This window comes from Entelurus aequoreus, linkage group LG03 (genome assembly GCF_033978785.1).
Source record: "Entelurus aequoreus isolate RoL-2023_Sb linkage group LG03, RoL_Eaeq_v1.1, whole genome shotgun sequence".
NCBI classification, from domain to species: Eukaryota; Metazoa; Chordata; class Actinopteri; order Syngnathiformes; family Syngnathidae; genus Entelurus; species Entelurus aequoreus.
Window position 1 is genome coordinate 79,370,704 of NC_084733.1, and position 22,500 is coordinate 79,393,203.

At 35.0% G+C, this 22,500-nt stretch overlaps 1 protein-coding gene across 2 annotated transcripts in view; it reads right to left on the minus strand.

The window, feature by feature from the left end:
* The window catches only part of LOC133646925 (copine-8-like), a 141,638-nt gene that overhangs the window by 9,593 nt on the left and 109,545 nt on the right, over positions 1–22,500 (minus strand). For both annotated transcript variants that reach the window (XR_009825385.1, XM_062042856.1), the window contains exons 12-17: positions 21,815–21,871; positions 19,980–20,041; positions 19,736–19,782; positions 12,377–12,558; positions 8,222–8,349; positions 2,541–2,643 (exon numbers count right to left, since the gene is read on the minus strand). Coding sequence is in view for 1 of the 2 variants with exons in the window: in XM_062042856.1 (XP_061898840.1) it covers positions 2,541–2,643; positions 8,222–8,349; positions 12,377–12,558; positions 19,736–19,782; positions 19,980–20,041; positions 21,815–21,871 (579 nt within the window). In the remaining variant the exon portion in view is untranslated. The remainder of the gene's footprint in view (positions 1–2,540; positions 2,644–8,221; positions 8,350–12,376; positions 12,559–19,735; positions 19,783–19,979; positions 20,042–21,814; positions 21,872–22,500) is intronic.

Genomic DNA, 22,500 nt, shown 5'->3' on the forward strand with positions numbered 1-22,500 from the left:
TTTGTCTTGAATTTGAAAGAAAAAAAACATTGTATTTTTCACTAAAGAAGGGTTCGGTGAATGCGCATATGAAACTGGTGGGGTTCGGTACCTCCAACAAGGTTAAGAACCACTGGTCTAGAAAGAGGTTCCGCAGCCTCCGAAGCAGAACCTCAAGGTTCTGTAACAGATTCTTCCCTCAGGCCGTAAGACTCTTGAACGCATCATAATCATCCCCTCAATTCCCCCCAAAAATGGATTAACTCGCTGGAATATAAAGACAATATAACATACATCCATAAACGTGGATGCATATGCAAAAGTGCAATATATTTATCTGTACAGTAATCTATTTATTTATATCTGCACCTTATTGCTTTTTTATCCTGCACTACCATGAGCTAATGCAACAAAATGTCGTTCTTATCTGTAGTGTAAAGTTCAAATTTGAATGACAATAAATAGGAAGTCTAAGTCTAACAAAGAGCCTTTATTCCTTTCTGGGCGGGTGAGAGGACTGTTTTTGTATTCAATAAGTTGTCTCTTCCCGTTTGAATGTTAGACCGCTTCGAGATGTCGATATTAATGGACAATTGGACTGGTTTCCTAAAGCTTTAGTAAAACTTGATAATATTCCTATTCTGTCTTGATGGTCCTTCTTACTCGGCATATATGTCATCTAAAGAACTTGGGATTGACCAGTGACTTTAATTGCCTGAGAGGGAAGACTATATAGCGGTATAGCTCAGCTGGTAGAGTGGCCGTGCCAGCAACTTGAGGGTTCCAGGTTCGATCCCCGCTTCCGCCATCCTAGTCACTGCCGTTGTGTCCTTGGGCAAGACACTTCACCCACCTGCTCCCAGTGCCACCCACACTGGTTTAAATGTAACTTAGATATTGGGTTTCACTATGTAAAAGTGCTTTGAGTCACTAGAGAAAAGCGCTATATAAATTTAATTCACTTCACTAGTCAGACGCAACAATAACTACAGTAGATCCTGGTTATGGAGTAGCGAGATAAAAAAAACACACAAAAAAACAAGTCTTTTTGACCCCCTTAATGAAGGCTGGATGATGTTTCCGTAGCTCCCTTCCAGACTCTCCTGCTAGCTTAGCGTTCCCCTCTGATTTCGCATCAACATTTGCAATAAAAGTAGCCAGTAGTGCTGTCCCGATACCAATTACGTAATAACTAATATCCATAATATAATAACTAATAAATATGATTTAAAAACTAAAACCGATTATGTTACAACTAATATATAATAACTATGATGTAATAACTCATATCCATAAAATAAAAACACTATGTTGTAATAACTAATAACTATGATGTTATAACTAATAACAATTGTGAAACAAATAACTATGATGTAATAACTAATAATGATGTAACAACTATTATGAATATGTCATAACTAATAACAACGATGTAACAACTAATACTAACATTTAGGGTTGTCTCGATACAAATATTTTGATACTTTGATACTTTTCTAAATAAAGGGGACCACAAAAAATGGCCTTATTGGCTTTATTTGAACAAAAAATTGTTAGGGTACATTAAACATATGTTTCTTATTGCAATTTAGTCCTTAAATAAAATAGTGAACATACAAGACAACTTGTCTTTTAGTAGTAAGTAATCAAACTCCTAATTTAGCTGCTGACACATGCAGTAACATATTGTGTCATTTATCATTCTATTATTTTGTCAACATTATTAAGGACAAGCGGTAGAAAATGAATAATTAATCTACTTGTTCATTTACTGTTAATATCTGCTTACTTTCTCTTTTAACATGTTTTGCCTACACTTCTGTTAAAATGTAATCATCACTTATTCTGTTTGGATACTTTACATTAGTTTTGGATGATGCCACAAATTTGGGTATCAATACGATACCAAGTAGTTACAGGATCATACATTGGTCATATTCAAAGTCCTCATGTGTCGAGGGACATATTTCCTGAGTTTATAAACATAATATAAATTGAAATAAAAACAAAGAAGATGTTGTGATGCTAAAAAATATTGACGTAATCATAGTAGTATCGACTAGATACGCTCCTGTACTTGGTATCATTACAGTGGATGTTAGGTGTAGATCCCCTATGGCGTTTGTTTACATTTTGATGCCGGTGAGCTACGGTGTGTAGTGAAGCATGTTTAGCTATTCCTCGTCCTGCATGGATGAAACCTGTAAGAAACTTACTTTATTTGTCGCTATGGAGACCAGGATTAGTCATTTAGAAGTAGCTAAAACACTGCCGACTGCGGGTGGACATCAGCCGCTAGCTAGCTAGCCATGTCTTAAAGCACCTCTTCTTGAGGGCGTTTCAGTGTTATTTGCGAAAAACCACTCTGATAAGTGAGCAGCACCAAAAAGGCAAACGATTCGACTGCGAGGTTGATGGTCCAACCAGACTCCTCCTAATCGAGTCGTTGAATTGTCAACTATTTGAAAACGGACCTAAATTCTACTTGAGATTACTTTAAGATTTGACAGAAGTCGGTCCGTCGGTTGGAGAGTGGAGTTTGAGAAGAAAACAAAGCCTACGTTGACGATGGACTCTTTGGTCTGAGCCATGTCCGTGATGACGCCGTCTGAGATGATCAGGAGGATGAAGTACTGCGAGCCGTCCGTCATCGCTGATGCATACCTGGCAACACATTTAGGAAATGAACATAAAGTTAGTTTTCGGTACAACCCGTCCAAGAACCGGAAGATCGATGGGTCGACAACAGGCGGCGCCCCGTAGAGGTGTAGGAAGTAAAGGTAAACATGAGGGGGTGAAGGATGGAGGAGAAACAAAAGCAACTCCCGAACCAAGCAGGGGCGGGAGGCTCAGTTTGAGACCAGGAAAAACAAAAACCTCAAGCAACATAAGCACATATTATGACAAAACTTGAGATTTGCAACATCTGGCTCGAAGCTGCAGCCACCAGGGGCACTGCTCCGTTGTCTATCATACCGGCGAAGCTGGGGTGTACATGTGCGCATCTGTGTTGTATTAGTCCATGTGTGCGTGTTTTGTCCATAAGCCTGGAAGGCTCTCTGTTCAGCATCACGGCCTTTCGCCTCAATCCGCAGAGCGATATCGTGATAACACAGGTGGTTTACTATGGAGGCGTCCGAGATCTATTCCGACAGAGTCACGAACAGCCTAGACATCAGAGAGTCTTTCGCTGCAGTGGCCCTGGTGCAGAGGGAGACAAATCGTAGGAAAGGATTGTTTTAGTTAGGGCGAGCAGACACGTTCCGATAGATTCGTCTGCTCTAGTCGTCCGTCCAAGAACCGGGAGACCGATGGGTCGACAACAGGCGGCGCCCCGTAGAGGTGTAGGAAGTAAAGGTAAACATGAGGGGGTGAAGGATGGAGGAGAAACAAAAGCAACTCCCGAACCAAGCAGGGGCGGGAGGCTCAGTTTGAGACTTGGAAAAACAAAAACCTCAAGCAACATAAGCACATATTATGACAAAACTTGAGATTTGCAACATCTGGCTCGAAGCTGCAGCCACCAGGGGCACTGCTCCGTTGTCTATCATACCGGCGAAGCTGGGGTGTACATGTGCGCATCTGTGTTGTATTAGTCCATGGGTGCGTGTTTTGTCCATAAGCCTGGAAGGCTCTCCGTTCAGCATCTGCCTTTCGCCTCAATCTGCAGAGCGATATCGTGATAACACAGGTGGTTTACTATGGAGGCGTCCGAGATCTATTCCGACAGAGTCACGAACAGCCTAGACATCAGAGAGTCTTTCGCTGCAGTGGTCCTGGTGCAGAGGGAGACAAATCGTAGGAAATGATTGTTTTAGTTAGGGCGAACAGACACATTCCGATAGATTCGTCTGCTCTAGTTGTCCGTCCAAGAACCGGAAGACCGATGGGTCGCCACCAGGCGGCGCCCCGTAGGGGTGTAGGAAGTAAAGGTAAACATGAGGGGGTGAAGGATGGAGGAGAAACAAAAGCAACTCCCGAACCAAGCAGGGGCGGGAGGCTCTGTTTAAGACTTGGAAAAACAAAAACCTCAAGCAACATAAGCACATATTACGCCAAAACTCGACATTTGCCACATCTGGCTCTGGCTCTGGCTCTGGCGCGCTCCGTTGTCTATCATACCGCGGCTGGTGAAGCGGCGAAGCTGGGGTGTACATGTGCGTATCTGTGTAGTATTAGTCCATGGGTGCGTGTTTTGTCCATAAGCCTGGAAGGCGCTCCGTTCAGCATCACGGCCTTTCGCCTCAATCCGCAGAGCGATATCGTGATAACACAGGTGGCTTACTATGGAGGCGTCCGAGATCTATTCCGACAGAGTCACGAACATCCTAGACATCATACAGTCTTTCGGGGCCAGTATAGAGGGAGCCGAATCGTAGGAAAGGATTGTTTTAGTTAGGGCGAACAGACACGTTCCGATAGATTCGTCTGCTCTAGTCGTCCGTCCAAGAACCGGGAGACCGATGGGTCGACAACAGGCGGCGCCCCGTAGAGGTGTAGGAAGTAAAGGTAAACATGAGGGGGTGAAGGATGGAGGAGAAACAAAAGCAACTCCCGAACCAAGCAGGGGCGGGAGGCTCTGTTTAAGACTTGGAAAAACAAAAACCTCAAGCAACATAAGCACATATTACGCCAAAACTCGAGATTTGCCACATCTGGCTCTGGCTCTGGCGCTGCTCCGTTGTCTATCATACCGCGGCTGGTGAAGCGGCGAAGCTGGGGTGTACATGTGCGTATCTGTGTAGTATTAGTCCATGGGTGCGTGTTTTGTCCATAAGCCTGGAAGGCGCTCCGTTCAGCATCACGGCCTTTTGCCTCAATCCGCAGAGCGATATCGTGATAACACAGGTGGCTTACTATGGAGGCGTCCGAGATCTATTCCGACAGAGTCACGAACATCCTAGACATCATAGAGTCTTTCGGGGCCAGTATAGAGGGAGCCGAATCGTAGGAAAGGATTGTTTTAGTTAGGGCGAACAGACACGTTCCGATAGATTCGTCTGCTCTAGTTGTCCGTTCTGTCTCTCAAATTGATCATAATTTCACTTTGCAGAGCGTAAAGCTTCTCTGAGATTTCATCCAGTTTGCGGTTTTGTCGAAAATCACTGCAATCTGAGTGGGTCCTCGACTGGAAGAATCGCCAGGCACAGGACCCTCTACTTCTCGCTGGAGTCCATCCTGTATCCAGCAACAAACATTTGGTCAGGACAGGCAGGTTCCCCCCGAATAAAACTCGCCTTTTGATGCCTTTTCTCTCCAAAAATAGAATTGTTTCCGAAGAAAACCCATCTCACTCGCACTAGGTCAGTAGTAATTAGAAAATACTAAGAAAGTTGCCAAAGTCCACAGTCTAGTCCGGGGGTCAGCAACTCTCAACTCTCAGCTCTTGAGCCCTAATGGCTCCCTGGAGCATTTTTAAAATAGGATTGAAAATGGAAAAAGATGGGGGGAAATTTTTGGGGGGTTTTAGTATGTTTTTTTGTTTGAGGACACAAACCTTCCCAATTGCTAGAACTACCACTGTTTAATATGTTTGTGTGTATGCTTCACTGATGAGACTATTTGGTGAACATCGTTTTGTCCTACTAGTTTTGGCGGTTCTTGAACTCACCATAGTGTGGACTGTGACGCAACACTTTGTTTACACGTGAAAGCTTCCACTCCTTCTTTGTCTCATTTTGTCCACCAAACGTTTTATGCTGTGCGTGAATGCACAAAGGGGCGCTTTGTTGATGTCATTGACTTGTCGGAGTGCTAATCAGGCATATTTGGTCAGTGACCGCAAGCTAATCAATGCTAACATGCTATTTAATGTACATATTGCATTGTTATGTCTTATTTGTAGGTATATTTGAGCTCATTTAATATCCTTCACTCTTATCCTCTTTGTATATAATTTAGTTTTGCATGTCTCAAGACACTTTCTCTGGCTGCAATTCAGATAGTTGTTTGTGTGCCATGTTGTTCCAGACCACAGCAAACATTACCTAGCTTGCCAAAGACTAATAAATCTATTAAAAGAAGACAGCTTTAACTTGGACACACACATCCATGCCTTTGGCCATTAAAAGCCAGTCATTTCCAGGAGTTATCTCACCTTCTGAGTAGCCTCTGATTTACTAATGGTTTCTAATGTTGTAAAAATGTGTAGAATAAATATTACATGTCAACGAAGATTTGCTTCAGCCTGCGACACATAGTCATTTTGATAGTAGGCTATTATAGCTAATATAGTCACTTACATCATGTGTTGCCTTCACTATAAGACTTATATACGGCTTTTCATTTTTTGCGGCTCCAGACAGATTAGTTTTTTGTATTATTGGTCCTATATGGCTCTTTCAACGTTTTGGGTTGCCGACCCCTGGTCTAGTCTGATAGGTGGATCTACTGTACGTGACACTGTATGTCCTGTAGTGGGAGGCGTGAAAGTCATAGCAGCTGCTCTTCCTCCACACTGATTGGTCACCTTCCAAAAAAGCGGTCATGACAACTCCATCCCCACTCTCGCCTTCGATCAGCAGGTTTATTTTGGTCTGCGCCCACTCTGGAAGTGTGCACCAGACCGTCACATTAACACTGTACGCGACTGTTGAGGGCCAACTGATCACAACCCAGGTTTTCATTCAAATTCATCAGTTACAAAAGACCACGTCATAAAAGTTATGATCAAACCAATTTTGCTGTCCAACTTCAATAAAAAGAATGCTTGAATCAAACTAGGATTGTGTGTTGTTAGCATGCTACTATTACTTTTTTACGGTTCACCTTGAGAATCATATAACTTGATACTTGACACATGCTAACTGTTAGCATGCTGACTTTTTTCCTTTGTGCCAGTTTTGAAGCCGTACACCTCAGAGTCAACAACTTGGTATTTGAAGCATGCCAGCTGGTAGCATGCTAACTTTTTTTCGGGATAATTTTACAGCCGTACAACTATGTTAACTTTTAGCACGCTAACATTAGCATGCTAGCATGTTGCCATTAGCGTGCTAACATTTTTAGCCAATTTTATAGCCGTATACCTGAGAGTCATATAACCTGGTAGTTGACAAATGCTAACTAGCAGTATGTTGTTAGCATGTAAACTTGCTTTGCCAGTTTACTATGTACTTGAAACATGCTAGCATGCTAACTTTTCTCGCTAATTTTACAGCTGTACACCTTAAGAGTCATATAACTTGGTACTTGAAACATGCTATCTGGTAACATGCTAAATTTAGCATGCTAGCTTTCATGAAATTTATGGTGGTAGGTCAGGGCTTTGGGAAGGAGGTGCCCGCTCAACTTTCCTTGCAAAGTTAATTATTGTTTTTATTTTCTAATAATCATTTTACTCCAGTATTATTATTACCATTATTATTATTACTTCCATTTTATTATCATTAATATTATTATTACTATTACTACTACATTATTATTATTATTATTACTTCATCATTATAATTATTATTATTACTATTATTACTACAGTATTATTATCATTATTATCATTATCATTATTAATTATTACTACAGTATTATTATTATTACTATATTAATACTACAGTATTATTATTATTATATTAATACTACAGTATTATTATTATATTAATACTACAGTATTATTATTATTCTTACTACAGTAATATCATTATAATTACAATATTATTATACTATTATTAATACTATTATTACTACTACTACTACTATTACTACTACAACAGTATAATTATTATCATTATTATTATTATCATCATTATTATAATTATTATTACTATTTTTTTACAGTATTATAATTATCATCATTATTATTATTATTATTATTATTATTATTACTACTACTATCCACTGAAAGGAAAATTAGAAATATATATAATCATATTTAAGTGAATGATGACTAATAATTCGGATTCGTATAATTCGAAAACTCTCACTTTTGCTATGGTATAATTAATTTGTCGGCACTTTCTTTGTAAAAACAAAAAATCCAAATCCCTCCATCCATCCATTTTCTACCGTTTGTCCCTCTCGGGGTCACGGGACAAACCAAAACAAAATATAAAACATTTGAGCCCCGGATCCAATGATGGATGGATGTCAATAATTAGCTTTTTAGTGAAAGTAAACATACTTTTTTTTGTAGAGTTTGGATGTAGGGCGGTGGCATTAGGTGGGAGTTGGGGCCCTTTAAGAGTTTAATAATAATATTAAAGAGCAAAACTTGTTGGGGTCCACAAAAAGCCCTGAGGGGACCTACCTGGCCACGTGGTTGATGACAGGGGAGAAGTGGGTGGGTCCGTAGAGGCGCACCGACTTGAGACTCTGGTAATATGCCTCCATCACGCCCTCGATGCCGTTACAGTAGGGGTTCTGGGGGTTGCCGTTCTGCACACAAAGTGAGGATGGAAGGTCAGGAAGTGGACAAAAGTTTGAATTGGATCATAAGTAAAGTCTCATTGATCATCAATGGCATCAGAAATGTTGCTTTTAAACATAAACTCAAATAATGTACAAATAAAGTATTATTTTTGTACACAAATTGTTCCCTTGGCACCATTTTCTTATCACATACTGCACAATAGGAAAGTATTTCTTCTACACGCTTATTTTAATTTGTTTGTTTTTATGATATTTTGTGATTTCAATTTGAATTATAATTATTTTTATAATTATTTTATTGAAATGTTTGCCTTCTTGTAAATTTCTGTAAAGCACTTTGAATTTCCTTTTGTACAAATTGTGCTCTATATATAAAATTGCCTTATTTTGAAAATCTATGACTGGCTTATAATTACTGCAGTACTAAATATATTCATTACATACATATTTGAAACAATCGTAAAAAAAAATATACAACTATATATATATATATATATATATGAAGAGTGAAGATTTAGGTACTCTTCATATTTTTTAATTTAATTGTAATTATTTTTTGAAATTGTATTTTTTTTTTTTACCTTTTATTTTAATTTTTAGAAAAAAAGTAGTTCCCCATAAGAAACAATGCAAACATGAATAATTGGTTCCAGCCTCGACAAAAGTCCCTATTTAGTAAAAAACAAAAACAAAACAAAAACAACACTTTTTTTAAATATTAAAAAAAATAATGTGTGTGTGTATGTATATATACACATACATTATTTTATGAAGAGTGAAGATTTAGGGACTATTTTTATTTTTAATTCAATTTTATTTACATTTAATTTATTTTTCAATCAATCAATCAATGTTTATTTATATAGCCCTACATATATATATATATATATATATATATATATATATATATATATATATATATATATATATATATATATATATATATATATATATATATATATATATATATATATATATATATATATATATATATATATATATTTATTTTTCAACCTTTTTTTTTTTTTTTTAGAAAAAAAAAAAGAGTTCCCCATAAGAAACAATGTAAACATGAATAATTGGTTCCAGCCTCGACAAAAGTCCCTATTTAGCAAAAAACAAAAGAAATGCACACTTTTTTAAATATTAAAAAAAATATATATAGGTGTGCGTATATATATATATATATATATATATATATATATATATATATATATATATATATATATATATATATATATATATATATACGCACACATGCATTATTTTTTTTTATATTTAAAAGTGTGCATTTTTTCTTTTTACTTTATATATATATATATATATATATATATATATATATATATATATATATATATATATATATATATATATATATATATATATATATATATATATATATATATATATATATATATACGCACACATGCATTATTTTTTATATATATATATATGTATACGCACACATGCATTATTTTTTTTTTATATTTAAAAGTGTGCATTTTTTCTTTTTACTAATTTCTACTACTTTATACATATACATATATACTGTATATATATATACACATATATATATATATATATACATACATATAGATATACATATACATTATATATATATATATATATATATATATATATATATATATATATATATATATACAAGCATACAAATATATATATATATATATATTATAAATATATACATACATACATACATACATACATACATACATACATACATATATATATATATATATATATATATATATATATATATATATATATATATATATATATATATATATACATACATATATATATGAAATATAAAACATATAAAATATATATATATAATTAAATAATAAATTAATCAAAAAATAGAGTACAGTATTTAAGATCAAAGACATATTTCAAATGATTAAAAAAATTATCAAATAAGTTATTTATTCCTTATCCCTCATATTTTACAATAGTTATAACAAAACAAATCTTTTTTGGGGGGGGATTTTTTTCTACTCTTTGATAGTTTACATTTTTAGTCGTAATTTGTAGAATTCAAGTAAGTAAACCAATGTTGGAAACAGTTTTACCTGCACAATAAGGAACATGAATTAATGACAAATATGACAGCAATAGCAAATAAAAAAACTGTAGAAAGTAAATAAAAACAGTCCCTGTGTCCACATGTCATAGATTGTGCCTAATGAAGGGTCCAGTGTGTGTCTGTTTGGAGCTAACTCTTCGCGGCGCCGCGTTGCATTATTGAAGCCCCCCATATGTCGGAGGCTTCCTAACGATCTTAGCGGGACGTCTCCTCACGGCGCACCAGTCCGCAAATGGAGCTGGCGTAATCAAGTCCGAGGCAGCCGCGCCTCTGCAGGCTCTTTGGGAGCTGACGGAATCAAAGCCTTAATGAGATGAACGCATATGTGCCTTGTCTGCAGGCCGGGCCCCGCTAAGGAGGCGGTTAGCTAACTCCGCGTCGGCCGCCAACGCCTCTGGAGGAAACATCTGGAAGGGACGGGAGACGAGCAGACGAGGGAGCGGCCCGGAAACCTGCTGCCGTAAAATCTTGGATTATGAATGGAGAAACGTGGAAGCCGCAGACATGGAATGGCTTGCATTCAAAACGGGGAAATGGTGAAAACCCAACTGAAACGCTAACAGTTAGCATGCTAGCCTTATAGCGTGATTTAACAAAAAACCCAACTCGTAGTTATAAAGCTAGCATGTTCACTGTTAACATGCGTGAAGTACCAGAATTTACGACTCTGCGGTGTTGACCTACAGAATGATCAAAAATAAAGCGAGCATGCTAACAGTTAGCACGTGTCAAGTACCAAAATATATGACTCTGTGGTGTTGACCTGCAAAATTACCTAAAAAAGATAGTTTTAAAATACTACGCATGCTAACAGAAGCCGAACTTAAACATTAACAGTTAGCACGCTAGCCATATAGCGTCATTTAACAAAAAACGTGGTTGTAAAGCTAGCATGTTAACTGAACTGTATGACCTAGAAAATTAGCATGTTAACAATTAGCATGTTTCGAGTACCTAAAAACATTACTGCACGGTGTATACCTACAAAAAAGCTAGTTTTGATACTTCACGTATGCTAACAGAAGCCAAACTTAAACACTAACAGTTAGCACCTTGGCCATTAAGCGTCATTTAACAGAAAACACAACTCGTAGTTGTATACTTTAGAAATGAGCTAAAAATTTTTTTTAAAAAGCTAGCATGCTAACTGTTATCATGCGTGAAGTACCAAAATGTACGACTCTGTGGTGTTTACCAAGAAAATTAGCTAGAAAAAAAAAAAAAAGTTAGCATGCTAACTGTTAGCATGCGTGAAGTACCAAAATGTACGACTCTGGTGTTTACCAAGAAAATTAGCTACAAAAAAAAAAAAAAGCTAGCATGCTAACTGTTAGCATGCCTGAAGTACCAAAATGTACGACTCTGGTGTTTACCAAGAAAATTAGCTAAAAAAAAAAAAAAAAAAGCTAGCATGCTGACTGTTAGCATGCGTGAAGTACCAAAATGTACGACTCTGTGGTGTTTACCAAGAAAATTTGCTAAAAAAATAAGCTTGCATGCTAACAGTTAGCATGTGTACCGTACCAAAATACAGTATATGACGGTGTATACCCACAATATGACCTCAAAAAGCTACTTTTGACACTTCACACATGCTAACAGAAGCCAAACTCAAACGCTAACAGTTAGCACCTTGGCCATAGAGCGTCATTTAACAGGAAACATAACTCATAGTTATAAACCTGCAAAATGAGGGAAAAAAAGCTGGCATGCTAACTGTTAGCATGCATGAAGTACCAAAATGTACGACGTAAAAAATTAGCTAAAAATTTTAACAATTAGCATGTTCGAGTACCAAAAAACATGACTCTGCGGTGTACACCTGCAAAAAAGCTAGTTTTGATACTTCACGCATGCTAACAGAGGCCAAATTGAAAGACTGATTGAAAGACAAAAGGAGTAAAAAAGACACAAGGGTCGCCTCACCAGGGCGAACTCGTGCGAGACGCGCCCGTCGGGGGGAAGCTTGGCGCCGAAGCCCAGCGCGGGAAACATCTTGTCGCTGTCGTAGTCCTGGATGATCTCGCCCACGGCCCGCAGAGCCATGGCGTAGTCGTTGAGCTGATAGGGGCTCATGTAGTGCAGCGAAGTGGGCTGCGACGGGTTGCCTGGGACCGGGAAACAAGGCACGCATCGGCATCAAACCGGGATTACGCGACACACACAAAATACATGTATTCATTATCAATTTAAAACAGTGTAAATATAAATAACATGAATGCATTAGTATTCTGATCAATCATGTCCATAATCAATCATGTCCATAATCAATGGTGTACAAACTTTTACTAGCGATGGCCACACACTGAAAAATTAAAGCACTATATGGATTTTTTAAAAACTTTTAGGGCTCCCTTCAATTTTGGTCCCGGGGACCCAAAAAGGTCTTATTCATAAATTGTTAAAAATAAATCATATAATATTTTGTATTATTATTATTTTTATTCTACGCTTAAATCTCAATATTAACTTAAGGTCTATCTGTCAGTATAATATATATATATATATATATATATATATATATATATATATATATATATATATATATATATATATATATATATATATATATATATATATATATATATATATATATATATATATATATATATATATATATATATATATATATATATATATATATATATATATATATATATATATAAAAGAAAGACCAAAGCCAAAGAAAATTGTGTTTTATGGCAAAAAAAACACAAATTATGTAATATTATATTATAGGTAAAAGGTTCAAAAAGAAGGTCAATAGAAGGCAAAAATGGTAAACTGGAGTAAACAAAAGTAAAACAAGTAAAACAAATGGTGAAAAAAGGTAAATGGTAAACAGATGATAAAAGAATGTTAAAAAAAAAGTTTAATAGAAGGTAAAATAAGGTAACTAAAAGGTAAAATAAGGCACAACTAGTTAAATAGAATGTAAATATTAGGTAACAGTTAAACAAATGAGTTAGAAGGTATAAGAAGGTAAATAAAAGGTAAAAAAAAAAGATTACTAAAAGGTAAAAGAAGGTCAAACAAGTCAAATAGAAGGTAAATTATGGTAAAAAAAGGTTAAAAAAAGGTAAGTAGAAGGTAAGGTAAGATAAGGTAAATAAAATGTAAATAGAAGGTAAAAAGGTAAATAGAAGCCAAATAAAAAGGAAAAAGAGGTAAACAGAAGGTAAACAAGCTAGGTAGAGGCTAAAATAAGAATAATTAAGGGGAATAAAAAGTAAAAGTTGAAAAAATGTATTAGAAGGTATAAGAAGGTAAATAAAAGGTTAAAAGGGTTAGTAAAAGGTAAAACAAGTCAGATAGAAGGTAAATGATGGTAAACAAGGGCAAAGAAGGTAAAAAAGGGTACAACAAGGTAAACAGGTAAATAAAAGCTAAACAAAATAAATAAAAAAGAGGTAAACAGAAGGTACAAAAGCTAAGTAGAGGCTAAAATAAGATAAATACAAAAAAAATAAAATCTAAATAAAAAAGGTAAAAGTAAAAAAAAAAAAGGAATTAAAAACTTTAAAAAAAAAAGGTTACTAAAAGGCAAAAGAAGGTCAAACAAGTCAAATAGAAGGTAAATTTTGGTTAAAAAAATAAAAAAGGTAAACAAAAAGGTAAGTAGAAGGTAAGGTAAGATAAGGTAAAATCAATAGAAGGTAAATAATATGTAAATAGAAGGTAAAATAAAGTAACAAGGTAAATAGAAGCCAAATAAAAGGAAAAAGAGCTAAACAAGCTAAGTAGAGGCTAAAATAAGATTAATAAAGGGGAATAAAAAGTAAAAGTTAAAAAAATTAATCAGAAGGTATAAGAAGGTAAATAAAAGGTTAAAAAGGTTAGTAAAAGGTAAAACAAGTCAGATAGAAGGTAAATGATGGTAAACAAGTGTAAAGAAGGTAAAAAATGGTACAAGAAGGTGAAAAGGTAAATAAAAGCTAAATGAAATGAAAAAGAGGTAAACAGAAAGTACAAAAGCTAAGTAGAGGCTAAAATAACATAAATACAAGGAAAATAAAATCTAAATAAAAAGGTAAAAGAAGGTAAAAAGGGTTAATAGAAGCTAAATTGAGATCAATATAAGGTAAATAAAATGTAAATAGAAGATAAAATCAGGTAAAAAGGTAAATAAAAGCTAAATAAAATGAGAAAGAAGGTAAATATAGAGTAAAAAAAATAAGTAGAGGCTAAAATAAGATCAATACAAGGTCAATAGTCTAAATAAAAGGTAAAAGAAGGTAAATAAATTATAAAGAAGGGTAATAGAAGCTTAAAATAAAAGCAGTGGAAGGTAAATAAAAAGTAAAAGAAGGTAGAAAAAAGTAAATAGAAACAAAAGGAAGATAAATTAAAGTTAAATAAAAGGTAAAGGCAGATAAATTAAAGTTAAATAAAAAGGTATAAGAAGTATAGTGGAAGGTAAAAAAAAAAAGAGGCAACAGCAGGTAAATATAAGGTAAATACAAGCTAAAATAAGAGACATAGAAGGTAAAAAAAAAAGTTAACAAAAGGTAAAATAATGTAAATAGAACTCGGAGTGGTTTGTACAGATATAAAAATTAATATCAGGTTCTCAATCGTATTTAGGGGGTGGGGGCTTGTAAAAAAAGATGTCTCCAAGGGGGGGCCTGACAAAAAGTGATTGAGAAGCACGGACTTCAGCGAACACTTTGGAACAAGACTTGTTGACTTGGTCCTCATAGACGGGTTGTCCTTATAAACCAGGTCGACTTAAGACTGTAGAAACAAAATAAAAGAATGAAAATAATCCATCAGGTCACAAAACTCAATTCAAAAGAAGTCAATCAATCAATGCGATCGCTCCTCCTGCCAACTGATGAACGCTCGTCCAACTCACCCGCGGAAAAATGGCGACGTGTCACTCGCTGCACTGCCGTATTAAAGACAATATTGCAGTCTTTTTTCTACGCCTTTATTACACATTTCCATACCCACGTCTTCCAGTCCTTTTGTCATTAAAAAAAAGAAGCCAGCGGGGTTTTAACAGACATAAAGTCATTACCAGCGTAATAATATCGACATTTGTCATGCCAGAAAATGACTTGATGGCGCAGCAACGTGGATCATAAATATTAGCAGCAAAGCTCCGCTAAACAACGTTTGCTTCAGGCGCCTCATAAACAATCATTTGGTGCCTTTGTTTGCGGACCCGGCTCAAGCACTTGGCGGGCAAACAGGCGCATTCGGTTAATGTTGTCCTTTTCCATCCCAACAAGGCAAGCACTCACAAGTAAGGCTCCACTCTTCAAAATGCGCTAGCTTGATGCCCGTTGCTAATGAGTTAGCGATTCCACATGACAATTTCAATGCCTCCAAATGTGTCGATGCTAACTCCAACTAAGAGGCACGTTGCCATCAAACAGCCGGTGTGTGATGAGTGCAATACTTGCAGTATCAACACTTTGTAGGACTCAACAAAAGACAAGACGACTAATGGCAAAGACTACTTCCTGGCAACGGAAAAACACCAAGGACAAACTGTAAACACTACTTCCTGGCGACGGAAACACACACAGAGCAAACTGTACTTGCAAAACATACTCACAATAAAAGGTACATAAAAGATAATAGAAGGTAAAGAAAAAGGTAGAATAATGTATTTAGAAGGTAAAAAATGTAAATAAAAGCTAAAAGAAGACAAATAGAAGGGAAATACAAGATAAAATAAGGTAAATAAAAGATAAAAAGAAGGTCAATACAAGGTAAAAGAAGGTAAATACAAGATTAAAAGGTAAATAAATGGCAAACAATGGTAAATAGAAGATCATTAAAGGATAAAATAATGTTAATACAAGATAAAAGAAGGTAACTAAGAGGTAAAATAATATAGATAAAAGCTAAAATAGCATAAATAAAAGTAAATATAAAATAAAAGCAGGTAAATAAAAGGTAAAATAAGATAAATACAAGGTAAAAGAAGGTAAATAGAAGATAAAAGAAGGTAAATAAATGGTCAAAGAAAGTGAATAGGCCAATAAAAGATGGAAAAGGGGAAATAAAAGCTAAAAGACAATAAATAGAAGGTAAATACAAGATGAAAGGTAAATAAATAGTAAAAGAAGGTAAATAAAAGATTTAGAAGGTAACAATGGTAAATAGAACCTAAAATAAGATAAACAGAAGATGAATACAAGATGAAAGAAGGTAAATACAAGATAAAAGAAGGTAAATAAATGGTAAAAGAAAGTAAATAGGTCAATAAAAGATAGAAAAAGGGAAATAGAAGCTAAAAGAAAATAAATAGAAGGTAAATACAAGATTAAAGAAGGTAAATAAATAGTCAAATAAGGTAAATAAAGAATAGAAGGTAACAATGGTAAATAGAAGCTGAGAAGATACAAACGTTTGTACATACAATCGATTTTTGTTTTTTTAATCAATTAAATGTTACAATGCATTCAAAAGTAAATGTTTTGACACGCCTATGACAACTAAAATGTATTTTCTTTACTTATTTCAGTGTTTCTTAAAACCAGAAAGTTGCCTTTTTGAAATGACAATATATTTTTGAGTCACGTCTGTTTTCTGCCGTTTTTCCAATGAACATCCTCCAAGTCTACTGAGTCCATAATGTTTTTCCAGGAATCGGTACCGTATCGGCTCCAATGTGAAAAGTATTGATCCCTATTCTGGGCCCACTTCACAGTTAAGGCGCGACACGTTTGGGTGCGAGTGCGCCGATTCCTGCCCGACCCACTTCCTTCTTCTGGCACCATTGGAAGAGGTGCCATATGTACGCACACGTGTAGAACGTAGCGGGCGATCTCTCCTCGCCATGATGATTGACACTTTATTGTACAGAACCCAACACCAGTGAAGTTGGCACGTTGTGTAAATGGTAAATAAAAACAGAATACAATAATTTGCAAATCCTTTTCAACTTATGTTCTAATTGAATAGACTGCAAAGACAAGATACTTGACGTTTGAACTGGAAAACTGTTATTTTTTGCAAATGTTAGCTCATTTGCAATTTGATGCCTGCAACATGTTTCAAAAAAGCTGGCACAAGTGGCAAAAAAGACTGAGAAAGTGGAGGAATGCTCACCACTTTGTCAACAAATGCGCGAGCAAATTGTCCAACAGTTTAACAACAACATTTCTCAACCAGCTATTGCAAGGAATTTAGGGATTTCGCCATCTACGGTCCGTAATATCATCAAAAATGTTCAGAGAATCTGGAGAAATCACTGCACGTAAGCGGCAAGGCCGAAACCAACATTGAATGCCCGTGACTTTCGATCCCTCAGGCGGTACTGCATCAAAACGTGACATCGGTGTGTGAAGGATATCACCACATGGGCTCAGTAACACTTCAGAAAACCACTGTCAGTAACTACAGTTGGTCGCTACATCTGTAAGTGCAAGTTAAAACTCTCCTATGCAAAGTGAAAGCCAAAAAATGCCTCTGTGCTAACTTTTTTTGCAATGTGTTGCTGCCATTAAATTCTAAGTTAAGGATTATTTGCAAAAAAAATTACGTTTCTCAGCTCGAACATTAAAATATCTTGTCTTTGCAGTCTATTCAATTGAATATAAGTTGAAAAGGATTTTCAAATCATTGTATTCTGTTTTTATTTACACAACGTGCCAACTTTACCGGTTTTGGGTTTTGTAGAAACAGAATACAAACACTCAAAATAATCCAAAAGCGCCCACGACTACATTTGTAGGTGTAATAATCTTTATTACGCACACAAATGTTGTCATTTACTGTAATTCAACAGACGAAGACCTGCCAGAACTGAAGAGATTAGAACCAGATCAGGTCCGACACCAGTAACCTCCGACCCTACAAATGCTAACCCTCCTAACTTAAAAACAGGACACCCTTTTAAATAAAATATACAAATAAAATAAAACATTTGAAACATGCACACCCTCCTACATTAAAAAAAAAAAAATTAAGTAAAAAGTAGACCAATGCATCCATCCATCCATCCATTTTCTACCGCTTGTCCCGTTCGGGGTCGCGGGGGGTGCACACCTTCCTAAATGAAAAATATTATTAAAACAAAGCAAATAAAAAAAAAATCAAATCCTCTAAATAAATGTAAAAAAAAAAAAAAAGCAAACCCTTTTAACTTAAAAAAAATAAAAAAGGAACGCCGTTTTAAATAAAAAATTAAATCAAATGAAAAAAAATGTTAAAACATAAACACACCCCTTAATAAAAAAAAAACAAAAAACAAATGCACATTTTCCTGAATAAAAAAATATTAATCAAATAAAGCATATAAAAAAATCGAATCCCCCAAATAAGAAAATACAGTTGCGCACCGTCTTCTTAAATAAATAAAACAATGAAAGAAAAAAAAATTTTAATGAAAACAAATACAGTAGAATTAAACCCTCCTAAATAAAAACATGTTTTAAAATAAAGCTATTTTTTAATCAAACACCCTAAATAAAAAAATAAAAAACCAATGCACACCATCCTAAAAAAATTGTTTTTAAAATTAAATAAAACAACATTTAAAAAAGCATGTTCCCTGAATTTAAAAAAAGTATAATAAACAACACAAATGCACACCCTCTTAAATGAAAAAACAAATGCCCAAATGCCCCCAAAAAAGAATTGTGCAGCCCTTTGAGACATTTGTGATTAAGGGCTATATAAGAAAACGTTGATTGATTGAATTAAAATTAAAAAACAAATGCACACTCTCCAAAATAAATACATTAAAAAAAGAAGGCACACCTTCATAAAAATAAAAAAACACAATAAAAAATGCATACCCTCCTAAATAAACAATAAAAAGCATTAAAAAAAACAAAAAAAAGAATGCACACCTTATATATAAAAAACTAAATAGAATAAAAAATTAATAAAAAACAGCTAACCCTCTTAAATAAAAACAATACATATAATTAAAAAAACAATGCACAACCAAAAACAATAAATATAATAAAAATACAAATAAACAATGCACACCCTTCGAAATAAAAAATGAAAACATTGACAACATAACGAAAACAAATGCTCAGCCCCCGATATAAAAACAAAAACACAAATGCAGAGTCTCCAAGAAGAGCTGTTCTCGCTCCACATTTCATTGACTTTTCACTTCCTGTATGCGTCCCATTACTTGTGTCCATGTTAGCTCTGTTGAAGTTCATTTATTTGCTTAAAGCTGTGCTCTGACTTTGCAGTGCGGAGGTTACAAGGGATGCCAATTATGTGTGCCAATAAAGAAGTCAGTGACTGATTAAGTTGGTGTGTACGACACTCAAGTACTCGCTCTGACGGCGGCGTGAGCGCACTCACCATTGGAGGCGGTGAAATCGATTGCCACCGTGAAATTAATCTGCGTCCTGCAAGAGAAAAGACGCCATGTTAGGAGGACGCCATCAATCACGGCTGATTTGTGGCGCGCCGTCTTTCAAAAACCGGCAATTAAGCGCCGGGTACGGTCGGCTGTCCGTCTTCATATCGGCGTCCTGCGGAGGCTAATCTGTGCCCACGCCATGGCGGCGACACGTTTATTTCCACCAGCATGGCGGGAACTCACCCGCCTCGGATGTAGTCCAGGAAGGACAGCTCCGTGTCCACGAGGCAGGACAGCAGGGTCACCTGCAAAACAAAATGGTTAAGATTATTATTGATTCAAGTTTTGGGTGCTGGAGAATTCAGAGGTCGTAAAAATTCATCTGATTATTCAAACCAAAACGCTCCAATGAGGCGAGATTACCCGTACTGTGTTGTGGGTGTGTTAGGGTGAGCAAACCAAGCGCTCCTTTTCTCCTACATGTTCCTGGAGTTTATTGTAAACAAACAAGGCGTCCATCGTTTACTGAGTGTAACTAAAATGATCAAATCTGGACCACGTAAAAGAAGGTAAAACAAGTTAAATACAAGGTAAAAGATGGTGAAAGAAGGTAAAAGGGTAAATAAACAGTCAAGGTAAGAGATTAAAAGGAAGGCAAATGGCGAATAGAAGGTAAACAAAAGTAAAACAATTGAAATATATGGTACAAGATAAAGGGTAAACAGAAGGTAGATAAAAGGTAAAAAAAAGGTAAATAGAATCTAAAAGTAGATTATTAGAAGGTAAAAGAAGGTAAATGGCAGCGGGGGAAAGAATATAAATAGAAGGTAAATAGAAGCTAAAAGAAGGTAAATAAAAAGTAAATGAGGCAACTAAAAATTAAAAGACAAATAAAAGGTGAAATAAAGTTACTAGATAGTAAAAGAAGGTAAATAGAAGGTAATATGAGGCAAATAGAATGAAAAGAAGATAAATAAAAGTTTAAAGAAGATAAATAGAAGGTAAATAAAAGATAAAAGAAGGTAAATACAAGATAAAAAAAGGTGTATAAAAAAGGTAGAAGAATGTATTTAGAAGGTACAAAAAGGTAAATAAAAGCTCAAAGAAGATCATTAGAAGAGACATACAAGATAAAAGGAGGTAAATAAAAAGTAAAAAAAGATAAAAAGAAGGTAAATATACAAGATAAAAGAAGGTAAATAAATGGTAAAACAAGGTAAAAGATAGAAGGTAATTAGAAGGTAAAAATAATAAAACAAGGTCAAATATAGAGGGTAATTAGAAGGTAAAAATGGTAAATAGAAGCTAAAAGAATATAAATACAAGCTAAAAGAAGACAAATAGAAGATAAATACAAGATACAAGAAGACAAATACAAGATAAAAGAAAGTAAATAAAAGATAGAAGAAGGTAATTTTAATGTAAAAATGGTAAATAAAGCTAAAATAATACAAATACAAGCTAAAAGAAGATACATAGAAGCCAAAAGAAGATAAATACAAGATAAAAGAAGGTAAATAAAAGATAGAAGAAGGTAATTAGAAGTTAAAAATGGTAAATAGAAGCTAAAAGAATATAAATACAAGCTAAAAGAAGATAAATTGAAACTAAAAGAAGATATATACAAGATAAAAGAAGGTAAATATAAGATAGAAGAAGGTAATTAGAAGGAAAAAATGGTGAATAGAAGTTAAAAATATAAATACAAGCTAAAAGAAGATAAATAGAAGCTAAAATATAAATAGAAGCTAAAAAAAGATAAATACAGGATAAAAGGTAAATAAAAGATAGAATGTAATTAGAATGTAAAAATGGTAAATAGAAGCTAAAAGATCATTAGAAGGCAAATAAAAGATAGAAGAAAGTAAATAGAAGGTGAATAAAAGGTAGCAAAGTCATTTTACAATTTTATAGCTGCTGGATGCTTGAGAGGCTGATTAAAACAAATTTAAAATAAAACAATGCACACTCCCTGAGCTTGTGGAGGTGCCCTGCACACTTCCACACCTCCTCACCTTTCACGGTGGCGGCAATGCACACACCCCCAATGATCAATAAATGCACACAGTGGGACTCACCGTTCCTGAGTTTTGGTACTTCTTCTTTTTCTTGCCTTTCTTCTTTGGATTTAGCACCTGTGAAAGACAACAGCAGCTGAAGTCGACTGTCTCGTGTTGCCATGGTGACACATCCCGCTAATTACATCCTCAACATACTTGTGTGGTTCTCAGCTGGTCCCGCTGGTGACGACATGTAAACAAAGCTGACACTGCCGTCTTTATTTTTGCTCGTTGTTATTCTCGTTGTTACTACAGGAATATTTTAGTCATTTCTTGTCTAACAGCAATTTTAGTCCAAGTCAGTGATTCTCAAACTGCGGTGGTACGTGGGCTCCATCTAGTGGTACGCCAAAAAAATCACCCGATTAAATATTCAAACACAGTGTTACTGTTCAAACTGTGGGTTATGTAACGGTGGCCAAAATGATTAAATATACTTGTTTTTAATTAATACTAAGGCCTACTGCGCAACTCTATTCTAATGTTGGTCATTATGGTGGTACTTGGAGAGCTAAGTTTGAGAACTACTGTACTAGATAATAAAAGAAGATAATGGGTAAATAGAAGGTAAAAAAAGGTCAAGGTAAAAGGTTAAAAGATGGGCAAAAAAGACAAAATACGGTAAAAAAAACCCCAAAAACAAACAACAACAACAGGTGAATAGACGGTAAACAATAGAATAAATTAGGTTAATAGGTAAATGG